This window comes from Pteronotus mesoamericanus, unplaced genomic scaffold (genome assembly GCF_021234165.1).
Source record: "Pteronotus mesoamericanus isolate MK-2021 breed Mesoamerican mustached bat unplaced genomic scaffold, CSHL_Meso_final contig_164, whole genome shotgun sequence".
Taxonomy (NCBI): domain Eukaryota; kingdom Metazoa; phylum Chordata; class Mammalia; order Chiroptera; family Mormoopidae; genus Pteronotus; species Pteronotus mesoamericanus.
This window is the reverse complement of record NW_026555065.1, coordinates 5,226,873-5,249,993: the sequence shown is the minus strand read 5'-3', so window position 1 is coordinate 5,249,993 and position 23,121 is coordinate 5,226,873. Positions and strand designations below refer to the sequence as shown.

General features: G+C 44.8%; 2 protein-coding genes across 3 annotated transcripts in view; both read left to right on the top strand.

Annotated features, from left to right (window-relative positions):
- Nucleotides 1–16,054, top strand: part of USP3 (ubiquitin specific peptidase 3) — a 92,025-nt gene extending 75,971 nt beyond the window's left edge. For both annotated transcript variants that reach the window (XM_054565308.1, XM_054565309.1), the window contains exons 12-15: nt 9,227–9,345; nt 10,440–10,553; nt 10,718–10,785; nt 12,715–16,054. In XM_054565308.1, coding sequence (XP_054421283.1) covers nt 9,227–9,345; nt 10,440–10,553; nt 10,718–10,785; nt 12,715–12,880 — 467 coding nt within the window. In that variant the 3' untranslated portion in view covers nt 12,881–16,054. The remainder of the gene's footprint in view (nt 1–9,226; nt 9,346–10,439; nt 10,554–10,717; nt 10,786–12,714) is intronic.
- Nucleotides 16,055–18,866: 2,812 nt separating this feature from the next.
- FBXL22 (F-box and leucine rich repeat protein 22) lies at nt 18,867–22,802 on the top strand. Its single transcript, XM_054564527.1, has 2 exons — nt 18,867–19,288; nt 22,180–22,802. Exons 1-2 carry the CDS (start codon nt 18,867–18,869, stop codon nt 22,523–22,525), a joined length of 768 nt encoding a protein of 255 aa, XP_054420502.1. The 3' UTR covers nt 22,526–22,802.
- The last annotated feature ends 319 nt before the right edge of the window (nt 22,803–23,121 follow it).

Below are 23,121 nucleotides of genomic sequence, written 5' to 3'. Positions count from 1 at the left end.
GTTCATGAGGCCACAGGTAGCAGGAGCTGTCAAAGGGCTCCTGCACAGAGTCGCTCACCCTAGGAGTTGGCACAGAAGCTGATGATGGAAAAGCCAAAGACCTTTTGTGAAAGAGGCTCATTTGCTAACCTGAAGCAGTTGCTTGAGGGTGGGGCCTGCCTGGATACTCCCCAGGGGATGGAGGCTGGCAGGTGCCATCTTTGCGCTCTCCCTCTGCCACTCCCTCTGGATAGAGTGCCAGTATCTCCCAGACAGGAGCTTTTACATGACTGGTACCCTGGTTTTGGTGGCTGTGGCCAGAGAGACAACTCTACATTGCCTGTTCCGATAGCCAGTGGGGCTTACACTTGCAGGTCCCACAGCACTGTAAGGAACAGAGAAAGAGTTGTTAAACTGCTACCACCCTCAGGGCACAGCAAAAGGCAACATACCTAGGAGCTCTTCCTGTAAAAAGAAGCTTATTAACTATCATCACAGGTACAGCCTGAAGGGCAGACATCTAACTAAACATACATCTAAGGGCTGACTATAATCCTTCCAGAGATATCAGAGGGTGGGTACTGTCTTCCTGCTTCCCCTTTTCTGCGCTCCAGAGCACTGCTCCCTCAGAGGAGAGCTCTTAACACATGCCTGGTGTCCAGGATTTTGCAACTGCTGTGCCCAGGGTGACTTGCATTCCCAGGGTGACTACAGGTCTGTAACAATGGGATAGTTCTTGGACGACTACTGCCTCCACAGCACTGCACAGACATCAGGCTGAACACCTTTCCCCCCGCCGAACCCATCTTTCTTTGAAAGAGGCCTATTTGTGTGTGCTGGACCTTTGGCCTAAGGGGCAGGCTTCAGGTTTGACACACAGCTAGGGGGTCTACTTAGGTGCTCTCGGGGAATGTAGCCTGGGGTACACATCTTTGCACTCTTCCCTCCCTGCTACAGCTCTCCAGTTGTCTTCCAGAAAGGAGCTTATATGGAACCTCCATTTTCTCAACTCCGGGGATCACCTCCAGATCACCTGGCACTGGTGGCCAGCAGGGCAATACTTACAGTCCCACAGGACTATGTGTATTTTTGCATTCTTTAAAAGCTGCTGCCCCAGAGTCTGGCTTCTATTCAGGCTGAATCTAGTAGTTGAAGGAGATCCTCCCCTTTTGGGCACTGACAGGTCTTGGCACACTCTCAACTACTGGGAGTTATTAAAAATAAAATAGGCTGCTTGGATAATCACAAGTTGTTTTGAGAGACAACTAAGAGCTTGGGTAGGGTTAAATGTTAAGGTTCATCTCCTACACAAGGCCACTCCCTTCAAGAATGGAAGAGGTGCCTATTTCATCTAATGGTCAGAAACCAACATGGAGTCAAGCAAAATGAAGAAACAGAGGAACATGTTCCAAATGGGGAAGAAAAAAAAAGCCTCAGAAAAAAACCTTAATGAAACAAAGAATAAGTAATTTACCTGATAAAGAGTTCAAAGTAATGGTCAGAAAAATGCTCACCAGTATTGGGAGAAGACTGGACGAACACAGTGAGAACGTCAACAAGGAGAAAATATAAGAGTACCAAATAGAAGTCATAGAGCTGAAGAATAAGTAACTGAACTGAAAAATACACTGGAGGGGTTCAACACCAAACTAGGTAAATCAGAAGAAAGTATTAGTAAACTCAGGGCACAGGAATTCACCCAGTCAGAGCAGCAAAAATAAAAATGGCCTGATGAAAATTACAGGCCAATATCTCTGATTTATACAAGTGAAGATATCCCCGGCTGATGTGGCTAAGTGGATTGAGCACTGGCCTGTGAACCAAAGGGTCACTGGTTTGATTCCCAGTTTGGGTGTCCTGGGGCGGCCAACCAAGGGTCGGATTCCCAGTCTGGGCATGTGCCTGGATTGTGGGCCAGGTCCCCAGGAGTGGGTGGGTGAGAAGCAACCACACATTGATGTTTCTCTCCCTCTCTTCCTCCCTCCCCCTCCCTAAAAAGAAAATCTAAAAAAAAAAAGAGAAAAAGTAAAGATAGCTTAAGGGACTATGAAATAATATCACGTGGGCTAACATTTACATTATAGTGGTCCCAGAAGGAGAAGAGAGAAAGGGACAGAAAACTTAGTTGAAGACATAATGGCTAAAAACTTCCTTAACCTGAAGAAGGAAACATATCCAGATCCAGGAATCCCAGAGAATTCCAAAGAAGACAAACTCAAAGAGACCCACACTGACACAAGTGGTATTTAAAACATCAAAAGTTAATGACAAGGAGAGGCTCTTAAAAGCAGCAAGAGAAAAACAACTTATGTATAAGGGGATCCCTATAGGGACTATCAGATTTTTCAGCAGAAAATTTGCAGGCCAAAAGGGAGGGGCACAATATATTCAGAGTACTGGAAGGAAAAAAAAAAACAACAAAGAGCACTCTACCTGACAGTTATATACAATACAGAATTGAAGGAGAGAGAGCCTTCCAGACAAGTAAAAGCTGAAGGAGTTCACCACCACTATACTAGCCTTAAAAGAAATGTTAAAGGGACTTTCTTAAGCTGAAAAGACAGGGTGTTAACTAGTAACAAGAAAACATATGAAAGTATAATCTCATAGGTGAAGGTAATAATAAGTTCATATGAAGTTAAAAGATAAAAGTAGTAAAAATAGACCTGACAGTGTGGCTCAGTTGGTTGGGTGTCAGCCAGCAAAGTGAAAGTTTGATTCTCTACACATGCCTGGGTTGCAGATTCAGTCCCCAGTCAGAGTGCATATGAGAGGCAACTGATTGATGTTTCTCACATCAGTGTTTCTCTCCCTCTCTTTTTCCCTCCCTTTCCCTCTCTCTAAAATAAATAAAATCTTTATTAAAAAGGAGTAAAAAAATAGCTATAACAATAATTAGCTAGGGATGCACAAGATAAAAAGATGTAAAATATGATTTGAAACATAAAACATGGGTGGGGGAGTAAAAATATAGAGCTTTAGAATGCATTCAAACTTAAGTTGTCAACTTAAAATAGACTGTTATAAATATAAATTGCTATATGTAAGTTTCATGGTAACCAGAAAGTAAAACTTACAATGGATATGAAGATAATGAGGAAGGAATCTAAGTATACCACTAAAGAAAGTCATCAAACCACAAAGGAAGAGAGCAAGAAAAGGAACAGAGAGAAGCTACAAAACAGCCAAAACACAATTAACAAAATGGTATTAAGTAGTACATACTCATCAATAATTAAAATGTAAATGGACTAAATACTCCAATCAGAAGACGTAGAGTGTTTGAATGGATTTAAAAAGAAAAAAAAAGACCCAACTGTATGCTGCCTACAAGAGACTTGCTTCATGTGTAAGAACACACAGAGACTAAAAGTGAAGGGATAGAAAAAGAAAGTCCAGGCAAATGGACATCAAAAGAAAGCTGGGATAGCTATACTTATGTCAGACTAAACAGGCTTTAAAACAAAGACTGTAATAAGAGACAAAAGTAGGCATTATATAAGGGGGGACTCTCCAAAAAACCAGAATTATCATCTAGAGGGCGGGTCCCTTGTAGTACAGGCTTCCCCCACTAGGTGAGTGTTATACGAACCCATCTGGATCAGTGTACCAGCTGGCATTGTGAGAGGCTGTGTTTGGGTTCAGTGAATTTTTTTTTTTAAGACTTTCAACGCCTTTGCCCATTTCATGATGGGTGATGTATGAGTGCACCTGCCCAGACTGTGCTGAGTGTTCAGCAGTTTTTGACCAAAAACAGCATGAGCCCCATGTCTCACCCTCCCTCTTCTTCACCTGATCTTGCCCTGAGTGACATTTTTGTTTGTTTGTTTCCCTGGATGAAAAAAGTCCTCAAAGGGAAGTGTTTTGCCCATGGGAAGAGGTGAAACAAAAAAAGGCAGAAGCACTAAAAGGCATCAAGATCAGCGAGTTCAGAAACTCTTTTGAGCAGTGGGAAAAAATGTCTTGATGGTGTATTGCATCAAATGCAGAGTACTTTGATGGTAACTGAAGTTTAAACATGTAAGAATAAATACACAATTTTTAATAAATAAATTCCAGGATTTTTTTGGTCCCTTATGTATAATGATAAAGGAGTCAGTCCAATAAGAGGAAACTGTAAATGTATGCTCAGCATAGGAACATCTAAATATATAAAGCAAATATTAACTGACCTAAAGGGGGAAAGAGAGAGCAATACCATAGTAGGGGATCTTAACGCCCTGCTTATATCAATGGATAGATCTTCCAGACAGAAAAATCCATAAATAAACATCTACCTTAAACGACTCATTAGACCAAGTGGACTGTATAGACACATACACAACAAACATTCCATTCAAAACAGTAATATACATTCTTAAGAGCACATGGAGCATTTCTTCAGGATAGATCATATGTTAGGCCACACAACAAACCACAATGAATTTAAGAAGATTGAAATCATAACATCTTTTCCAACAACAGTCGTATGAAACTAGAATCAATTACGGGAAGGAAACTGGAAAATTCACAGGTATGTGGAGATTAAACAATGTGCTACTGAACAACAAGGGGTCAACAAAGAAATGAAAGGTACCTTGAGACAAATGCAAATGGAAGTACAAAATGCCAAAGCTTGTGGCGTGCAGCAAAGCAGTTCTAAAAGGGATATTCAGAGAGAGAAATGCCTACTTCAAACAACAAGAAAAATCTCACCCTAACTTTACACCTTAAGGAACTAGGAAAAAAAACAAAGCCCAAAGTTAGTAGAAGGAAGGAAGGAACAAAGATCAAAACAGAAAAAAAAAAAAGAAAAGTAAAATGACAACAGAAAAGATCATTGACACTAAGGGCCAGCTCCTTGGAAAGATAAAGTTGACAAGCTTTTAGACTCACCAAGAAAAAAAGAAGAGAGGATTAAAGTAAATCAGAAATGAAAGAGACATTACAACTGATATCACGGAAATACAAAGAATCATAAAAGCCTTCTGTGAACAATTATATGCCAACAAACTGGATGACCTAGAAGAAATGGATAAATTCCTAGAAACATACAACCTACCATGACTAAATCATGAAGAAATAGAATATCAGAACAGAACAATTCCTAGTAAGGAGACTGAATCAGAAATTGAAAACCTCCCAACAAACAGAAGTCAAGAACCAGATGGCTCACAGTGAAATTACCCAACATTCAAGAAGAATTAATACCAATTTCTCTCAAGCTATTCCACAAAATAGAAGAGGAGGAAATACCTCCAAACTCACTTTACGAGACCATCATTACCTTCATACGCAAAGCAGGCAAGGACACTACAAGAAAACAAACAAACAAACAAAACCACAGGCCAATATCTTTGATGAACATGGATGCACAAATCCTAAACAAATATTTACAAACCAAATTCAACAATACCTTAAAAAGATCATTATTGTGATCAGATGAGATTTATTCCAAGGATGCAAGGGTGGTTCAGTATCCACAAGTCCAATTTTTGTGACACACTGCATAAACAAAATAAAGGATAATAATAAAATGGTACCAATAGATACAGAAAAACCATTTGACAAAATTCAGTATCCATTTATGATTACCCCTCCACAAAGTATGTGTACAGGCCACATATGACAAGCCCACCACAAACATACTCAACAGTGAAAAGCTGAAAGTTTTTCCTCTAAGATGAGGAACAAGACAAGGATGCCCACTCTTGCCATTTTCATTAGATTTAGTATTGGAAGTCCTAGCCAATTGGCAAGAAAAAGAAAAGGTGCCCAATAGAAGTAAACCTGTTACTGTTTGCAGATGACATGATATTATACATATAAGACCCTCTTAGAGACTTTGCCAGAAATCTTTTAGAAATATTAAATGAATTCAGTAAAGTTGCAGAATACAAAATCAGGGTACAAATACTAGTGCATTTCTATATACTAATAAACTAATGGAAAGAAAATTAAAACAATCCTAGTTACAGTTGCATTAAAAAGAATGAAATATCTGGGAATAAATTTAACCAACATAGTGAAAGACCTGTGCACTGAAAACTATGACATTGGTGAAGGAAATTGAAGATACAGGGGGAAGAGGGGTGGAGGGAGGTGGAAGAGGGTATAAAGGAGATAAATGGTAATGAAAAAAATACAGTAAAAATAAACTGTTTAAAAATAATAAAAAGAATACATTTTTTTCTGCCAAAAAAATTGAAGACAAATAAATGGAAGGATATTCAGTTCTCATGGACTGTTAGAATTTATATTGTTATATAGTCCATACTACCCAAAGCAATCCACAGATTGAATGCAATCAGAGAACTAGAATAAACACTTAGAAAATTTGTATAGAACCACAAAAGACTCAAAATAACCAAAGCAACCTTAAGGAAAACAAACCTGCTGCCTGATTTCAAACTGTACCATGAAGCTATAGTAATCAAAACAGTATGGTATTGGCACAAAAGCAGACACGCATAATCAGTGGAACAGAATAAAGAGCCCAGAAATAAACCCATGCACATATGGACAATTTACAAAAAAGGAGCCAATAATATAACGGGGAAAGGGCAGTCTCTTCAAGTAGTGATGGGAAAACTGGACAGCCACATGCAAAAGAATGTAACTGGACTATTATCTTATACCATACATCAAAATTAACTCAAAATGAATTGGCAATTCAAATGTAAGACCTGAAACCATAAATTCCCAGAAGAAAACATGGGTGGTAAACAAATGAGACTATGTCAACCCAAAAAGCTTCTGCACAGCAAATGAGATCATCAACATTATGAAAAGGCAGCCTACTGAATGGGAGAAATATTTGCAAGTCATATTATCTGATAAGGGGTTAAGATCCAAAATGCATAAAGAACTCATATAACTCAGTAGCAAAACAAAACCAAAACCAAAAACATAAAAAAAAAAAAAATGGGCAGAGGATCTGAATAAACGTTTTCCCAAAGAAGAGACATCAAAAGACACAACAGGTACATGAAAAGGGGCTCAGCATCACTAATCACCAGAGAAATGCAAATCAAAAGCACATTGAGATAACCACCTCACTGTGAGAATGGCTATTATCAAAAAGATAAGTGTTGCTGAGAATGTGGAGAAGGGGAACTCTCCTGGTGGGAGTGTAGATTGTTGTAGCCACTATGGAAAACACTATGGAGGTTCCTCAAAAAACTAAAAATAGAACCATCATATGACCCAGAAGTTTCACTTCCAGATTATTAGAAGAATATGAAAACACTAATTTGAAAAGATAGCTGAATCCCCATGTTCATTGCAGCATTGTTTACAATAGCCAAGGTACGGAAACAACCTAAGTGTCCGCCGATGGATATATGGGTTAAAAAAAGAAAATGTGACACGCACACAGAAGAATATTACTCAGCCACAAAAAGGAAACCTTGCCATTTGTGACAACATGGGTGGACCTTGAGGGTGTTATGCTAAGTGAAATAAGTAAGAGAAAGCCAAACACTGTACCATATGATCTCACTTATATGTGGCATCTACAAAAAAAAAAAAAAAAAAACAACAAAACAAAACAAAAAAACCTAAGTTCATAGATACAGAGAATAGATTGGTGTTTGCCAGAGGCAGGATGTAGGGTGGGTGAAATGAGTGAAAGGGGTTAAAAGGTACACACTTGCAGTTATAAAATAAGTCTTGGGGATAAAATGTACAATATGGCAACTATACTTAATAATACTGTATTGCATATTTGAGAGTTACTAATAGCTCTTAAAAGTTGGAAACAAGAAAAAAGATTTTGTAGCTCTGTATGGTGATGGATGTTAACTAGACTTACTGAGGTGTTGTTCAACATACACAATTATCAAATCATTACATTGTACTCCTGAAGCTAATGTTATATGTCAGTTATACCTCAATTAAAAAAAAAATGCGTGGTTCCCCTGCCCACACTTGCGCCTTGTTAGACCTTGACCCACCAGCTTCCCGGAAAGGGGCTCTGACTTCTCTGTTGTGGAAGCCAAGGCTGAGGGGAAAGCTCTTGAGTAGAGACAGTGTTGCTTTTACTTATAGAGCTAGGTTTGTGCATGCTACCCAGCTTTTCAAACTAAACATTATCTTGTTTAAAGATACATGTGTATAGTCTATAAAGATAAGCAAAGAAATGATTAGCACAAAAGTTGACAATGGCTACTTCTAGGGAGAAAGAGGGAGTTGGGATTCAGAAGAGGCACACAGGAGGCTCCGGAACATGGCCCACGGCCTTCCCCTGCACATCTCTAAGGGGCACATTCACATAAACCCAGGCTCCTCAAGTCCTGGAGAGAATCCATTCCTTTAACTGAGGGATGGGTACAAAGGTATTCATATTTTTCTCAAACAAAAAATACATTATTAATTCTCTGCAGAATCATACATACATTTTATATTGACTTCTGAATAGATTATTGATTGCATCAGGAGTTGGCAAACTTTTTCTATAAATGGCCAGATGAGTATTCTAGGTTTTACACAGCATATAAAGGTCCATGTCCCAGCTACTCAGCCCTGCTGTTGCAGCCTAAAAGCAGCCACAAACAATATATAAAGGAATGGGTGTGGCTTTGTTCCCACAAAACTTTATTTACAAAGCCAAGTGGCTGGATTTGGCTTGGAGCCACAGTTTACCAAGGCCTTTACACAGATCTTTACACACACCCCCCCCACCCCCCCAATCCACCCTGCATTGTGGTTTATCCAAGGTATTGCAAGTAGGGTCTGGAACAAAGGATTCGTTGGAGGTATAGCAAGAAGGTCGATAAAGCAGCCTTTGGTAATCTATGTTTATTTTCCAGTAAGTTGGGACTGTGAAAATGTTTGATCTAAATTTAACTATTTTTATAAACTTTGAGAGAAAATTGCTGTTTGAACTTTGATTTCATTAGGGAAACATTTTTATCAGAATTATTCAGATTAATTCATTAATAACAGCAAACCCAACAATAATACCATCTAAAAAAAGTAATACCATCTGTTATTAATTGATCATTACCAGATGTCAGACATGATGCCAGACACTTTATACACATTATTTTTTCCTTTACAGCTGTTCTTCAAAGTAGGTATTATTAATATTATTATTATCATTCTCATATAACTGAAAAACGCTGGCTTTTGCATGGTCACATATAACTAATAAAGCTGAGATTTGAGACTGCGTGTTCAGCTTCAAAGTTCCGTCTCATTTTCTACAGTACACTGCCTCTATTAAAGGCTCCCTGGTATAATGTTGCCAAAATCAATTTCGTTTTAGATTGTCTTCGCAGTTTTACCGACTTAGAAGAACTTGATGAGACAGAGTTATATATGTGCCACAAATGCAAAAAGAAGCAAAAGTCCACTAAAAAGTTTTGGATTCAAAAATTACCCAAGGTAAGTGTTGAGTTTCAAATTATAATGCAATTTCAAGAGCAAAGTGCTCATGACTGACGAAAAGCAAATCATTTTTGTAACTTTAGGTAATCTCTTCTGTCTTGGTCTCTAGTGTTTTCAGTAAAAGTTTAATAAACCCTTTGATAATGTATACTTACTTAAATGCGCCCCAATCACAATTTCTGGTGTGTGAAGGGGGAGGGAGGTGCCCATCACACCACCACCAGGCACTTCGCCCACCAGATGGGTGCCTTACAATTCAACTCAATTCTGACACTACCCAGAGATAACATTAGATTCTGCAGGTTAAGGGTCCAGTCCCACAATACCATCCTCCACTTCAGATGCCAATCGTAAGCCCAGGCTGTTACTTTATGTTTCTGAGCTACACATTGGAGGTTATCTTGGCCCTCTCTTCAGACTTCAGATGCCTGCAGTCGAGACTGGCTGTAAGTCAGAGATTTCTAAGCCCCCTCTCCTGGGGTTCCCTTAATTTTCTAATGCAGCTCACAGAACTGAGGAAGTGCATTTACTCGCTAGATTACTGATTGATTACCAAGGATTGATTAAAGGATACAAATCAACAGCCAGATGAAGGTCCCAAAGGATATTCTTGTGGAGCTTGGAGCCCAGCATGGTGGCACATGGAAGCTCTCCAAATGCAGTCCTTTAGGGATTTTATGAAGGCTTTATTACATAGCCATAACTGATGAAATCACTGGCCATTGGCAATTGATCCAACTTCTTCCTCTTCCCTACCCAGAGATCAAGGAGGTGGGACCCTCTTCCTGAGGTGGGGGGTCCACCTTTCACCTCATAAACATAACAAAAGACACTTTATCTTTCTCATCACTTAGAAAATTGTAAAGTTTAGGCGCCATTTTCCAGAAAAAGAACTAATACCAAATACACATTCCATTAATTACAAATCACAGTTCCACAATTATAGGCATGGAAGAAAGCAATATTGAGGACCAGAAGAAAAACTGATAAGCCACCTAAAATATTTGAGAGACAGTTAACCAAATAGTTAATTCTGATCGAAAGGTAAATTAGGTGTTTATTTACAATCTTTGTTCTTATTTCTGATCCAGGTGCTATGCTTACATTTGAAAAGATTTCATTGGACTGCATATTTAAGAAACAAAGTTGACACATATGTAGAATTTCCACTGAGAGGCCTAGACATGAAATGCTACTTACTGGAGGTAAGGTGATACCTTGCTTAGCATGGTGAAAAGATGGCTCATTAAAATTCAGTCAAGTTATCATCTTCACAGACACAGGGTGGAGGCCATTGAGGTGTGAGGTACTGATGCCATTGAGCACTGCTCCTAACTCAGTCCCGGCTGCCTTCTCCCTTGTTCTGTAGCCTGAGAACAGCGGCCCCGAGAGCTGCCTGTACGACCTCGCCGCCGTGGTGGTGCACCACGGGTCCGGGTGAGTGTGCCCGCGGGTTTGCTGGGGTGGGCGGTGGGGGGCACAGCGGAAATCCTCCCCAGATTCCCTAAAAAAACGGATTCATGTACAGTAAAGCAAGTGAAGTAATATTCTCCTTCAATTTTGGTGTAAAAGAATATCCCTGCGAGAATGTTGTGAAGTATGAAGAGAAGGCACGTAAAAGCAAAATGGAACATGGGTCATTTGAGCCTGGCATTCAGAACCCAACCCATTGTTCACAAAATTCTGAGCATTCTTTTTACTCAAGTTACTTGCTTTGCCATTTGATGTTTCAGTGGGGAAAATGGAAAATTATTTATAACTTCATGTCCTGTACTTTAAAGATTCATCTTTTATTTTGTTGAATAATTATTTTTTTCCCTGGAAGCTTGTTAAATTTTCTGACTTCTGGTCTGTTTAAGAAGGGCTGTTTTACCTTCAGACCTGTGCAAACCATGATCCATGTTGAAAATCCTTTTCCCTCAGAACTTTGTGGACACTGCTCTACTGACTTCACCATTTATAGAGTCATAAACAAGTCCACTACAGGGTTCTTGCTTCTTTATAGGCAACCTGTTTTTTCTCTTTGGAAGGTTGTAGGATTCTGTCTTTGAACTTGAGAAATATCATCAGCCCTGGCTGGGTAGCTCAGTTGGTTAGAATGTCGTCCTGATATTCCGAGGTTGCAGGTTCAATCCCCAGTCAGGGCACATGCAAGAATAGGCCAATGAATGCATCAATAAGTAGAAAAACAAATCAATATCATTCTCTCTGATAAATAATCTTAGAAATTTTTTTAAAAAGAAATAACATCAGATAGATTCCTGCTTGATAGTTGATAGGGACAATCTTAGTCTAGTGTCTTTGGCGTCTTCAGCTAATGGAAATGTTTAAGTTCCACCCCATTCTCCATTCTCTGCTCTGAAATACTTGTTAAATGTATAGTAAATTTCCCAGGCCTTTCACATATTTTAACTATTCTTTAATGCTTTCCATTTCTTTGTTCCTGGGGACTGTTATGGCCTATTTTGCCAAATCACCAATTTGGGTCACATCTATCCAAATTGAAGATTAGTTCCTCCATCAATTTTTATATTGTGGAGATCACATTTTTATCATAACTTTTTCATAACAGCCTATTCATGTTTTATGGTTGCAGTATCTTCTTGAAACCATTGGTACTACTAATTAGAATTTTTAAAGTTCTTTCTGTTTCTTTTTTTTTTTTGCATTCAGTTCCTCAGTGGTTAATTACTGTTTTTCCTAGCACTTCTCTTTCATGCTATTTTTCTCCCCTCAAGGCTGATGATTTTTGGTTGTTTATTCAGAATCATAATAAATGAGATTGATCATTATTGGTAAACAGTAAAGGTTTTTCTAACGGTTGTGAGGTCTCTCATCATACGTGCAGGCTGTTCTGCTCAGGAGGGCTGACTCCAGGGCTCCAGGGAGAGGGGGCGGGTCCTGCCCTCAGAGAAGAGCCCTTGACTGCCAAAGTGGGGGAAGGCACTTTTCCTGGAGCCTGACTGCTTTCTTAAGTTCGTTTTTTCCCCCGAGACTCTGATAGGAAATCTGGTTCTCAGTCTTCCATGTCTCCATAGGCCTTGACCTGTGCTTGTTAGGTTGATAGTTAATCAGCTATTTGGTTTGTCCATTAATCCAGTACCACGTGGGTATGCCTTTATGTGCTTTAGAAAATCTCCAGTTTCTGGTCTGTTGATGGCACTCTTCCCTGTTTTCCATTGTCGATATATTCCTTGTCATTTCAGTAGCTTTTGAGGAAGATAAACATGTGAGCTCAATCAATCATCTTAAACCACAGTTCTCAAGGATTTATTCAATTATAGTACTGATTAAAATGTATAACAAATTATATGGTTGTACAGATGCTTTTGTGATTTTCTTTACTCTTTTGACTTTTCCTTACAGGGTTGGTTCTGGACATTACACAGCATATGCAAGACATGAAGGTCGCTGGTTCCATTTCAACGACAGTACTGTAACACTGACCGATGAAGACACCGTCGTGAAGGCAAAGGCCTACATCCTCTTTTACGTGGAGCGTCAGGCCAAAGCGGGATCGGATAAACTTTAATACCTCCTCAAAATCATTATTTGTCAACTATACCGGACAAACATTTCCAATTTTCCGTAAATACTTGATCCAAGATTTAATTTCATTGTGCACTTTTCAATTTCCTATTTTGGGTTTAGTTTTATTTTGTCAATGGTAGTGACTTATTGAACATGGGCACCAACTAATTTTTTTTTTTTTAGTTCTACCAGAAAACCTCAGCAGATATTTTGATTTGCTGCTTTAGTTGTAATAATTCAGTTTTTGTATGTAGTTCCAAGAACTTAGGTCTATTTGACTTTTTTATATTAATGTTTCAGTTCTCACTTTGAGGCACATTTACATCAATGCTTTGTTACTCTCACATGCTGAAAGCAAGATACGTTCCTGATTGTGAAGAACGGTGTGACTGCCTGCTGCCTTTTCACAGCTGTACTGGGGATCAGGTTGACTCTGAATCAAGACACGTGTGTGTGTGTGTGTGGGGATCAGGTTGACTCTGAATCAAGACGTGTGTGCGTGCGTGCGTGTGTGTGTGTGTGTGTGTAACATGCCCCGCGAGATTTCAGTGACTACTTGGTAATCATTCTTCTTGCTTGTCAAAGATGACTGGGAGGGCATCCTTCAGGAGACCAGATAAGAACTGATGCTCTTGGTATCTCTCAAGACTGCTGTGTATCAGCACTAACAAAATAAATTTGTTGGTTCAGTGGTATCTGCGCTACAAAATCAAAAATTACTCTGTTGGCTTTTTGGTCTTAAGGTCTTTTTTTTTAAATGTGTGTTTTCATGAAGAAGGAGTACAGAAAGTCCAAATAAGACCAAACACATTTAGTGTTTAAAAAATTTTGTGACTCAGCTACATAGTATAGTGTTACCCAGTGAGATGCAACCACATCTTGTTTGCTTTTTTGCATCAGCACGGGATTCCCTCATTAGCTGTTAACACCGGGGATAACGGCATGTCCACTTCAGCCTTATTCTTGTTTGGCCTTTTGGGGTTGAGATGCTGACCTCCAGGGTTTATTTTGACCATAATCTACTCTTCAGATAACACTGTGGGGCCTGCTTCTATGGAAGGAAGTGAGAGCCAAGTTTTTAAAAACTCATTGGCCTGTCCTGATAGGGCAAGTTGGAAATAGGGCAAGTTGGAAATATTCTCACTTTGAATAAGTAGTTTCTATTTCTTAGTAATGTGTTTTAAAATTGTTTACAAGAAAACTAGGTAAAAGCACTATTTAGATTTAACTCAAGTTGAAATTTGAAATTAGAATCCCATAATATTAAATCACATACTTTTTCAGAGCAGACCACAAATGCTAAAGACTTAGGATTATTTTTTGAAGATCTGATTGGCTTTCATGAATTGGGCAGCATCCCATCTAGCAAATAGAAGGGAGCGCCCACCCACTAAACACTTTAACATGACTAGGAGCAAAATGAAATCATGTCTAATCTTGTCCTATCCAGTATGGTGGTCACTAGCCACAAATTTAATTAAAATTAAGTAAATTTTAAGAACTCAGTTCTTCAGTCACACTAGCCACATTTCAAGCACTCAACAGCCACATGGCAGAGTAACTGAACAGATCTAAAGCATTTCCATCAATAGTTTTCTTGGACGGTGCTACTATAAATTTTCACTCCAGAGAAAAAAACCTTTGCTGTCGTGTTTAGGTCTTACAGCTAGTCTAGACTAGAATTAAAAGGGGAACATGTATTTAAAATAGCCCCCCCCCCCCAAAAAAAAGTGCTTCACAATGTTAAATTACATTGTGTGAACCATGTGAAATTGTCATATTTGACCGCTTTTGATCAACAAAAATGACAGCCTCACTTAATTTGACCCAATATATTTGATACGTTAACACCACTCCTGTGACCTTGCTTTGTGTCACCTGTGAATCCAGGCTCTTTGCTGTGGAAGGTGCACAGCTGTAATTTCTAGCATTTGCACTGAGACCGTGAGTCTCTCTGAACAGGCAGCTGTTACGGCTTCAGCAAGAGAGCCTCGGGCAGCGCTGACGTTGGTGGAGAAAAGCTGTCTTTTTATACCAGATGGGATTTAGTGACAGACTGGACTATGGTATTGGGAAAGTGGTCCTCAGACAGGCAACACTCTTGGTTTAAGAGATCACACATCTCCTCTTTGAATTTTTGTAGTATTTTTGTTGCTTGATTTTACTTAAGCAGAAATGTTTGAATATCATGAAGGCTCTTTGGAAAAGTGATTTGATCTATTTGAATTGTGCACTTGAACACATGATGTAAATGTGCCTAATTGTATTTTAAAAATTTGTGTAGCCTTATCACACCTGTTGTAAAAGCTGATCTTTTGTGCTCTTCAGGGCTTTTCCCTTGTGCCATGCTTTCTCCGGCACATGAGTAGCTTCTCACTCAGAGCGCCTGTGCTGAGGCAGGGCCTCACGCCGGGTCACGTGGCTCCTAGGACAAGGAAACTTTCTCAGAAGTCCTCCCACACGGGTGGGTGATAGAAACAGTTTGTGGCAACACAAATCTCTCTCCATGGTGGAGAAACCTTTGCTTATCCACTGTATTCTACTCAGTGTCTAGTGATGACAAATGTAATAGAATTAAACCAGTAAAGTATACTGGCCCTGGTTGAATGTTAAATGTGTATCTCACCTGTGGAACCTACTCAGCAGCTTGGTTTCTGGGGTTGGGGACATATTTATTTCTTAAAGCCAAACCTCTCCTTCACTGGTTTAGTGTACATAAGTCTACTTAGATATACCGACCCCACTTCAACCTCCACCATCCCCCAAACTCCCTCACGTGTCCTTGGTTGTAGAAGGGGCCTCTTCCCTCGGGCCCTGGAAGAGCTCAGGAGCAAGGTCTGTTCCCGCAGCCAGGGCCTGTCCCAGGGACCTGGGTGCAGCCACAGGACCCCGGCCGCAGCCCAGGAGGAGGTGGGCAGGTGGGGGCGTCGTGCTGTGGTCCAGGGTCTCTGCGTTCCCTCACAGGGTGCAGCACCTTCCCCCTCAGGTCTGAGTGCACCGGACTCCGGACTGCCCTCCGCAAGTGTTGGTTGTGTTGTGATGTAATCATTTGCCATCAAAACCTAGCTGTGTGATGATGAAAGGATTGTGCAAGTGACCGATTTCATTTAAGTTGTAATCACATCCCTTTTCTGTCTCACCAACCTGAACTGTTTTACGGGAAGTATCATTAAAAGTCTGGTCTCTTTCCTTTTTGACTATTATTTCTGAACACCTTTCAGTGAAGCCAACTAAATAATATCCTCAAGCTTGGGCCTTCTCTGTCAGTCAACAGGTGGAAGACTCTTACAGAACCCTCGCCGTCTGGGCTGCTGGTGTTCGTGGGCCCAGATGGAGTGACCTGCAGGGCCGAGGGAGCCCGAGGTCAGTGTGGAACGGAGTCTTCCCGTCTCTCCTTGTGCCGGCTGCGCGGAGGAAAACAAGGTCGGCTTGCTTCCCTCCCAGCCAGACTGGACCCTGAGGACCCAGGTTTGGGGCCCTGAGCAACGGATATTGGTTTTCTTTTAAAGGAAAACAGGTGAGAGATGTTAAAAAATACTCTGCTTTCCAGTAAGCTCCTATATGCTACTTCTCTGCCCCAGTCTCCCCGGCAAACAAAAAACCACCGCCCTGTGTCCACACCTATGGTATTCCTGTGCCATTGGCCTGTTCCTGCCAGTCTTCAAAAACTGAAGACATGGGCTGGTGAACACACAAATACAGGTGATGATTTATATAATTGCACACCTGAAACTCACACAATTTTATTAACTGTCACCCCAAGAAAAATAAAAAGAAAAAACCCCCTGAAAACAGGTGTCTGCAGCCCAAACTTTTAAACTTCCCCCAAGTAGATATATTTATTGATTTTTAGAGAGGGAGGAAGGGAGATAGCGAGTTACAGGGATTGATTGCATCCTGTCCGCACCCAGACCAGGGATCGAACCCCTCAGCCTTTGCAGTACACGGGGACAGCGCTCCCACCAAGCCGCCCTGCCGGGGCGCAAACGCTTTTGCCTCCAGGTCCTGCCTGTATCACACGTTCCCTTCTGGCAGCTGTGCGGCCGGCCGGTCAAAGGCCGGGGGCTGCGGTTGCAGCCAAGGCGCCAAGCTCCACACACACAAAGGAGAGGTGCTGTTGCCAACAGCACCCCCAGGCCTGAGCGAGGCCCCTCCCTGCCGACACGCATGCCACGTGGGCCCACCTGCCTTCGGGAGGCTTCCTTGAGCCCGCCCAGAGGAGCGGCGGGGGCCAGGCTCTAAGCGGCCACCCCGCCAGGGCTCTGCTGCCCAGCGGGGCTGCGGGAGCGCGGCCTGGAACCACTGCGGACGGATGACTCTCCCGGGGAGGGGGGAGGGCAGCGCGCGTACGCAGCTCGGCCTTTCAAGAAGCTGACCGGACCGCCCATTTCCAGGGGTCAGCCTTCTGAAAGTCTGGCTTGAAAAGGATTTGGGAGGGAAAGGAGATAATAAGGCTTTCTATTGAACCCATCTGTGCAGCTGCACGAAACTTTACAGTGGAGAAGCACAACTACAGCCCAGAGGGGCTACGGCTGTCGTTTGAACAGTGAAAATGATTCGCATGAAATACTAGTCACCCTTTCCTTGAGAAAAGCTTCTTTTAGCTTTTTTGCTGATTTGTGGTTTTTAAGGAAAGCCGCCCTTTCCACCTCTCCTCGGCCGTGGCGGGGTAACAGGCCCAGGGGGCAGCCGAGAGGGGCTTCTCGGAGCGCGCGAGCAGCGCGAGCGGCTCCGCTCCTTCCTGAGCGGCGGCACAGCGGCACCAGGCCGGCCCCAGCTTAGCTGCCGCAGAGGGTCCAGCCCAGCTGCTTCATCCCTGTTACTCCACACAACTGGAAACAGTATTCCCACTCCTTTCAATTCCCAGTCAATGGAGAAGGAAGCGAGGCAACCCCCGCGGTGTCAGCCTCCCTCCTAGCAGCCCCCAAAGCCACCCCCAACCAGTTCCCAAAGCTAGGCCTTCACAGCAGGGGAATCCCGCGGGATCCAGGGTAGGCCTGGGCCTCAGGCAAGCAGTTCTAGAAAACAGATCCACGTACTGAGAAATCTCGGTCCCTTCAGGAGGGGAGAACCTAATGGCTAAGACTTGCAGGCAACCTGCCAAGAGGAACTGATCATTCACAAGGACGGTGTGTGGCAGGCTTAAGGAGCAGGCTCAGACTACAGCACTTTTTAAGTTAACATTGTTTCAGTAAGTTTTGTATGAAGAGCTACGTCATCCATCCTGACATTTTTGGGAAATATAATGCCGGACGCATTAGAAAAAGGTAAAGCAAGTACATTTAAAACATGACATTCACGGAAGAAACTGGAATGATAAACTACATAAGGTAAATCTTGCGTGGGTGGAGGTGGAGGGGGGCGGGGATATATGGAGACAGAAAATAAAATAAAAATCTTTTATGTAACAATTCAGGGTAAAAATAGAGGCAGGTGCGAGGCCTGGGAAATCCCTTGCACAGTGGAGGGCGGCAGGATTTGAAGGTAGTTCAGCTTGGCCTGGGGATGGGAAAAACCATCCCCACTGAGTAAAACCAGGAGAGAGGTGTTACCCATGGCTTCGGCTTACAGCTCTGAACACAAACCTGTCACCCATAGCTCTTCATAGACAACAGGTTTCTTCCTAATAAGAGTGGGACAAAAGACCTAGACTGATGTATGGTACCAGATACTACGTACAGTTAAGAGTCCCTCCCGTGAGCAGAGCCTACAAGCCCAGACAAAGGTGGCCTGGCTAGCCACTTAGAATGAAAATGCCTCGAGAAAAGCTAAATGAGCTTGCTCTTGAACACCATTGTCTGCTAAAAGGAAAAGAAATCCCTTTTAAGGAAAATATTTAACTTCAATAGGCTGCTTTTCTGCCAGGATTTTCAATTCCTCTGAACATAAGCCGAGACGCAGACTGCTGCACGTATGTCTGGATCCTGCCCCCTCCCAGCTCCAGCACCAGTTGTTAGCCCAAAATAAACCCCATTCCACAACCATATATGTCCACCAGCCCAGAGCTGGGGAGGAGCAGCAGGAGGCAGGTCAGGTCCCTGGGCTCCAGCCACACTCCGTGGCTGCTGTGCACCATGCACATCACCCAGCTCAACCGCGAGTGCCTGCTGCACCTCTTCTCCTTCCTGGACAAGGACAGCAGGAAGAACCTCGCCAGGACCTGCCCCCAGCTCCAGGATGTGTTTGAGGACCCTGCACTCTGGCCCCTGTTGCACTTTCGCTCCCTCACAGAACTCAGGAAAGACAACTTCCTCCTGAGCCCAGCGCTCAGGAACCTCTCCATCTGTTGGCACTCAAGCCGCGTGCAGGTGTGCAGCATTGAGGACTGGCTCAAGAGCACCTTCCAGAGGAGCATCTGCAGCAGGCATGAGAGCCTGGTCAACGACTTCCTCCTCCAGGTGTGTGACAGGTAGGTCGCCTCCTGAGCAGCGCTGGCTCTGGCAACCAGAGCTGCGGGAGGCTTTGGGGATCAGGGAAGAGCAGCTTACAAGACCAAGATGGCTCTGCTGCAGGGATCCTCAGTCTGGGCCCAAGGCAGACCCTCCGGGCCCATCCACAGCACAGTCCACAGATGGATAAAATCATGGGGGAAACAAGCTCCTCTTAGCCTCACAGGTCCCAGAGTAAAGAGGAAGGGCTGGGCTTCAGCTGTCGCTGTCCTTTGGGCAGCTGTCCTCCCTGGCAGCCATTAAATGCTGGGTGGGTCCAGCTGGCCGTGGATTTTCAAGGTCAGACCCCACAAAAAGATTTCTAGACTCAGCAATCAGCTCTCCGCTCTACTCTGCTTCCAACAAGCAAACCCCAAGGCTTGAGAGCTGTGGCTGAGGAAGAACTGGGGTGCTCTGGGGTAGCTGAGCTCGGGGTAGGGGTGGTGATCCAGAGTCATGGTTTCCTCATTAGAAATTCACTAATCTTCATGGTTATCCTGGGGGAGGGTGTTTTAAACCTAATGAACAAACCAGACCTCTAAGAGATCATATGATTTGCCCACAGTCTAAGATTGTCAGATTTTAGCAAATGAAAATTCAATTTGAATTTCAGCTAGAATTTTTTTTTTTAAGTATGTCCAAATACACCCTGTATTTGATGTGTCAACCCTACGGCAGACACGGGGGCTGAGCCACAAGCCAGGCTCCCCCCACGGTCAGAGCCTGCTGCCTAGAGCAAGGACAGACTTCCTCAGGCAGGCCTTCACGGAGCCTTTACTAGTCCACCAGTCCGTCCTGCCTTTCCAGAGAGGCGCCCCTTGGCTATCAACAAAGTAGGCTCGGCCGTGTGCTGCCACCCAGGGGTAATAGCGGCTGTTTGCTGGCAGCATGACAGGAACAGAATAGTGACCTGGGAGGACCACCTTTCTTTTTTGAAGGCAGGAGGAAGAACACAAGGTGGTCCTGGGACTAGGCCCTGATGGGACCAGGCCATCTTTGTGGGGTTTAACAAGGCCCAGAAATCAGACTTGGTGGAGATATGTTTGGGGCAGAAAACTTGCCCTGAGGTGGTTCCGGTCTTGCTGTGAAAGAACCAGATTTAATCCCCCAAACCAGCAAGGCGTGGAGTGGGCCTCCCAGTCACTGTCTGGGTGCAGCAAGGGCCGCCCGGCTGGTGTCAGAAAAAAGGCGAAGGGCTGGGAGGTCAGGGTTCTGTGCTGAGTCCCCCAGTTCTGCTACTGTCTGACCATGCGACCCTAACCCAAATATTTAAACTGTCTACCTCTTCATCTGTAAAATGGGACAAATCGCCAATCTCACACGCAGTGAGGATTATATAGTAACATTGGCACATAGTAGGTATGGACAAGTATCAAATCTGGTTCTCTGGGCAATCTGCTGGGGGTGCAGGTAAGGGACAGCAGGGGCTGGCTGGGCAGGGAAGGAGTTGGCTTGCTCTTTCTCTGCTTTCTTCCTGCATCAGAATTATTTAAAGGTTCTTAGAGGAAGGGATCACTCGACATCCTTGGGTCTTAAACACCTAATCCTCATAACCACCCTGAAGGTAACAGTCTCCCCCACCTGACAGATGAGGAGGTGGCCCCTTAAGTTTCACTTTTATCCGCGCTCAGACCAACAAATAAACAACAGGCAAGTCACTTGAGCTCTCTGGGCCAGTTTCTTCATTCACAAAACTGAGGGTACAGAGGCGATGTGAAGACTAAGGCAGGCATGCGAACTTGGGAGGAGGGAATGGGTTCAGCGTGTGCAATGTGGCTGTGCAGAGACTATTTTAGTTCCTTACCCCCCTGCCCCAGGCACACGGGAGCCGAGCTGGCCCAGGCAAGTGCAGTCAAGGGACTGAGGAAAGACTGATGGGGACGGGGACAGGGACCGGCCACTCCCACCCCACCCCCCATCCCCAAACTCCTGGTTCAGACTCCAGCTTCCTCTGGTTACAGGGGTCAAGGCCTGTGCCCACCATAGGGCCTTCTTGACCGGAAGCAGGCCAGGAAAGGGTTACAATCGCCTCTAAAAGGTTCTTTAAAACCCAAATAGAAATCCTCACAACCGTGCTGGCGGGCATGACTCCCTCCCTCCTACCCCACGGGGCAGTCAGCTCCATGAGTGACCCAGCCGTAGCTGCATATCGGCCACGGCTAACTTTGCTGAAGATCTTTTTCTCCATCAGGTGCTGGCAGGACTAGGGCAGAGGGGCCTCCAAACCTTCTGGACAAGCTACTCCCTGTCCCTGACTGTTCTCACCTTGGGCCTGGTCCTAGCTACCTCCGGTTCGGGTCCTCTGCAGTACGGGGTGACCGCCGGGATGCAGTAACCGCCTCAGTCCGTGGAGCGGAAGCAAGGGCTTTAGAACCCAGAGCCCCCCACCCCTCCCCCTCAAGGGCTGGAGTGGGCCCGTCTCTAGGCCACTCCACAGAAACCCCTTCTCCTGTCCAGAAGAGTAGGGGCCTCAGCTCGAAGGTAGACTGGCGCGGCCACTGTGGTCACCACACACACCACTTCCCTCGCACCAACAAATAGGGAACAAGTGGGGAGAGATCCAAAGAAAGTGCAGTTCCTCCTGGAACCAGCATCCCTCCTCTCCCAGCAGGACCGGGGCTTGGGTTCCCCACTGAGGGCTCAGAACCCACGCTGATTAAGGTGCGATGACGAGAAATGCGACAGACGCTCTGGTTCAGATTGTGCCGCCCCGTCGCAGGCAGTAAGTTCCTTAAACTCGCTGGGCTCTGTTCCTCCTCCAAAAGCCGCCGAGGGTCCTGCACCGCCTCCCAGGGCTGTCTGGAGGATGACCGAGCCAGCGAGCTCCTGCACGGGCGTGGTCGGAGCCCGCCGTTACGCGCTCTCTCCACAGGTGCCCCAACCTGGCGTCCGTCACGCTGTCTGGCTGTGGCCACGTCACCGACGACTGCCTGGCGCGACTGCTGCGATGCTGCCCGCGCCTGCGCACGCTGCGTCTGGAGAACTGCGCGCGCGTCACCAACCGCACGCTGGCGGCCGTGGCGGCGCACGGGCGCGCGCTGCAGACGCTGCACGTGGACTTCTGCCGCAACGTGAGCGCGGCCGGCCTGCGCCGCCTGCGCGCTGCGTGCCCGCGCCTGACTCTACACGCCGAGCACAGCGCAACCATGATCCCTGACCAGCCGCCACGCTGCCTGCCTGCGCCGGGCCCGGCCCTCCGTAAGCTGCTCCCGCGGTAGGCCGCCGGGTCACGGAAGGGCACTGGCCACGGCCCCGGTTCGAAAGGGCAACCACAGCGCCTCCACCTCCCAGACCGTCACCACATTTTCTGAGCCTCAATTTTCCCGTTTGCAAAATTGGGATACGAATGTCTACCTCACACTACGATTTTATATGCAGGATGAATGCGAGATTAAATGACCTGACCCTTGGACTCGGGTGGTTCTCACTAAACACCACCTTTCCCCGTCTCCTTAACGCAGCAGTGGGCAGCGTCTGCAGCCTCCGGTCCTGCGACAGCGGTCGGAGGTCTAACCCGGTGGGAGACAATGGCCACCTAAGCTGGCTGGCTGCCCTGGCAGCGAGGCTGGCGCGCGCCGCAGGAGTCGGGTCTCCGGGCCAGCCGCGGGCAGGGAGCTCTGGGAAAAGGACTGAGTTGCCGCAGCGGCCCGCCGCTCGCTCCTGCAACCTCCGCCCCGATGGCTCTCGGAGACCCCGCCGGGGGCGCAGGCAGAGGCTTTCTAGAAAAGTGGCCCTCGGTGCTGCGCCAGTGGCCGGGAGGAGGGGAGGATCCCGGGGCGCAAGGCCCGAGAGCCGCTCAAAGCCCCCCGGAGGC

Coding starts and splice junctions, on each gene's coding strand:
- FBXL22 (XM_054564527.1), top strand. CDS start 18,867: ATGTCCACCAGCCCAGAGCTGGGGAGGAGCAGCAGGAGGCAGGTCAGG. Junction 19,289..22,179: donor CTCCTCCAGGTGTGTGACAG/GTAGGTCGCCTC, acceptor CTCTCTCCACAG/GTGCCCCAACCTGGCGTCCG.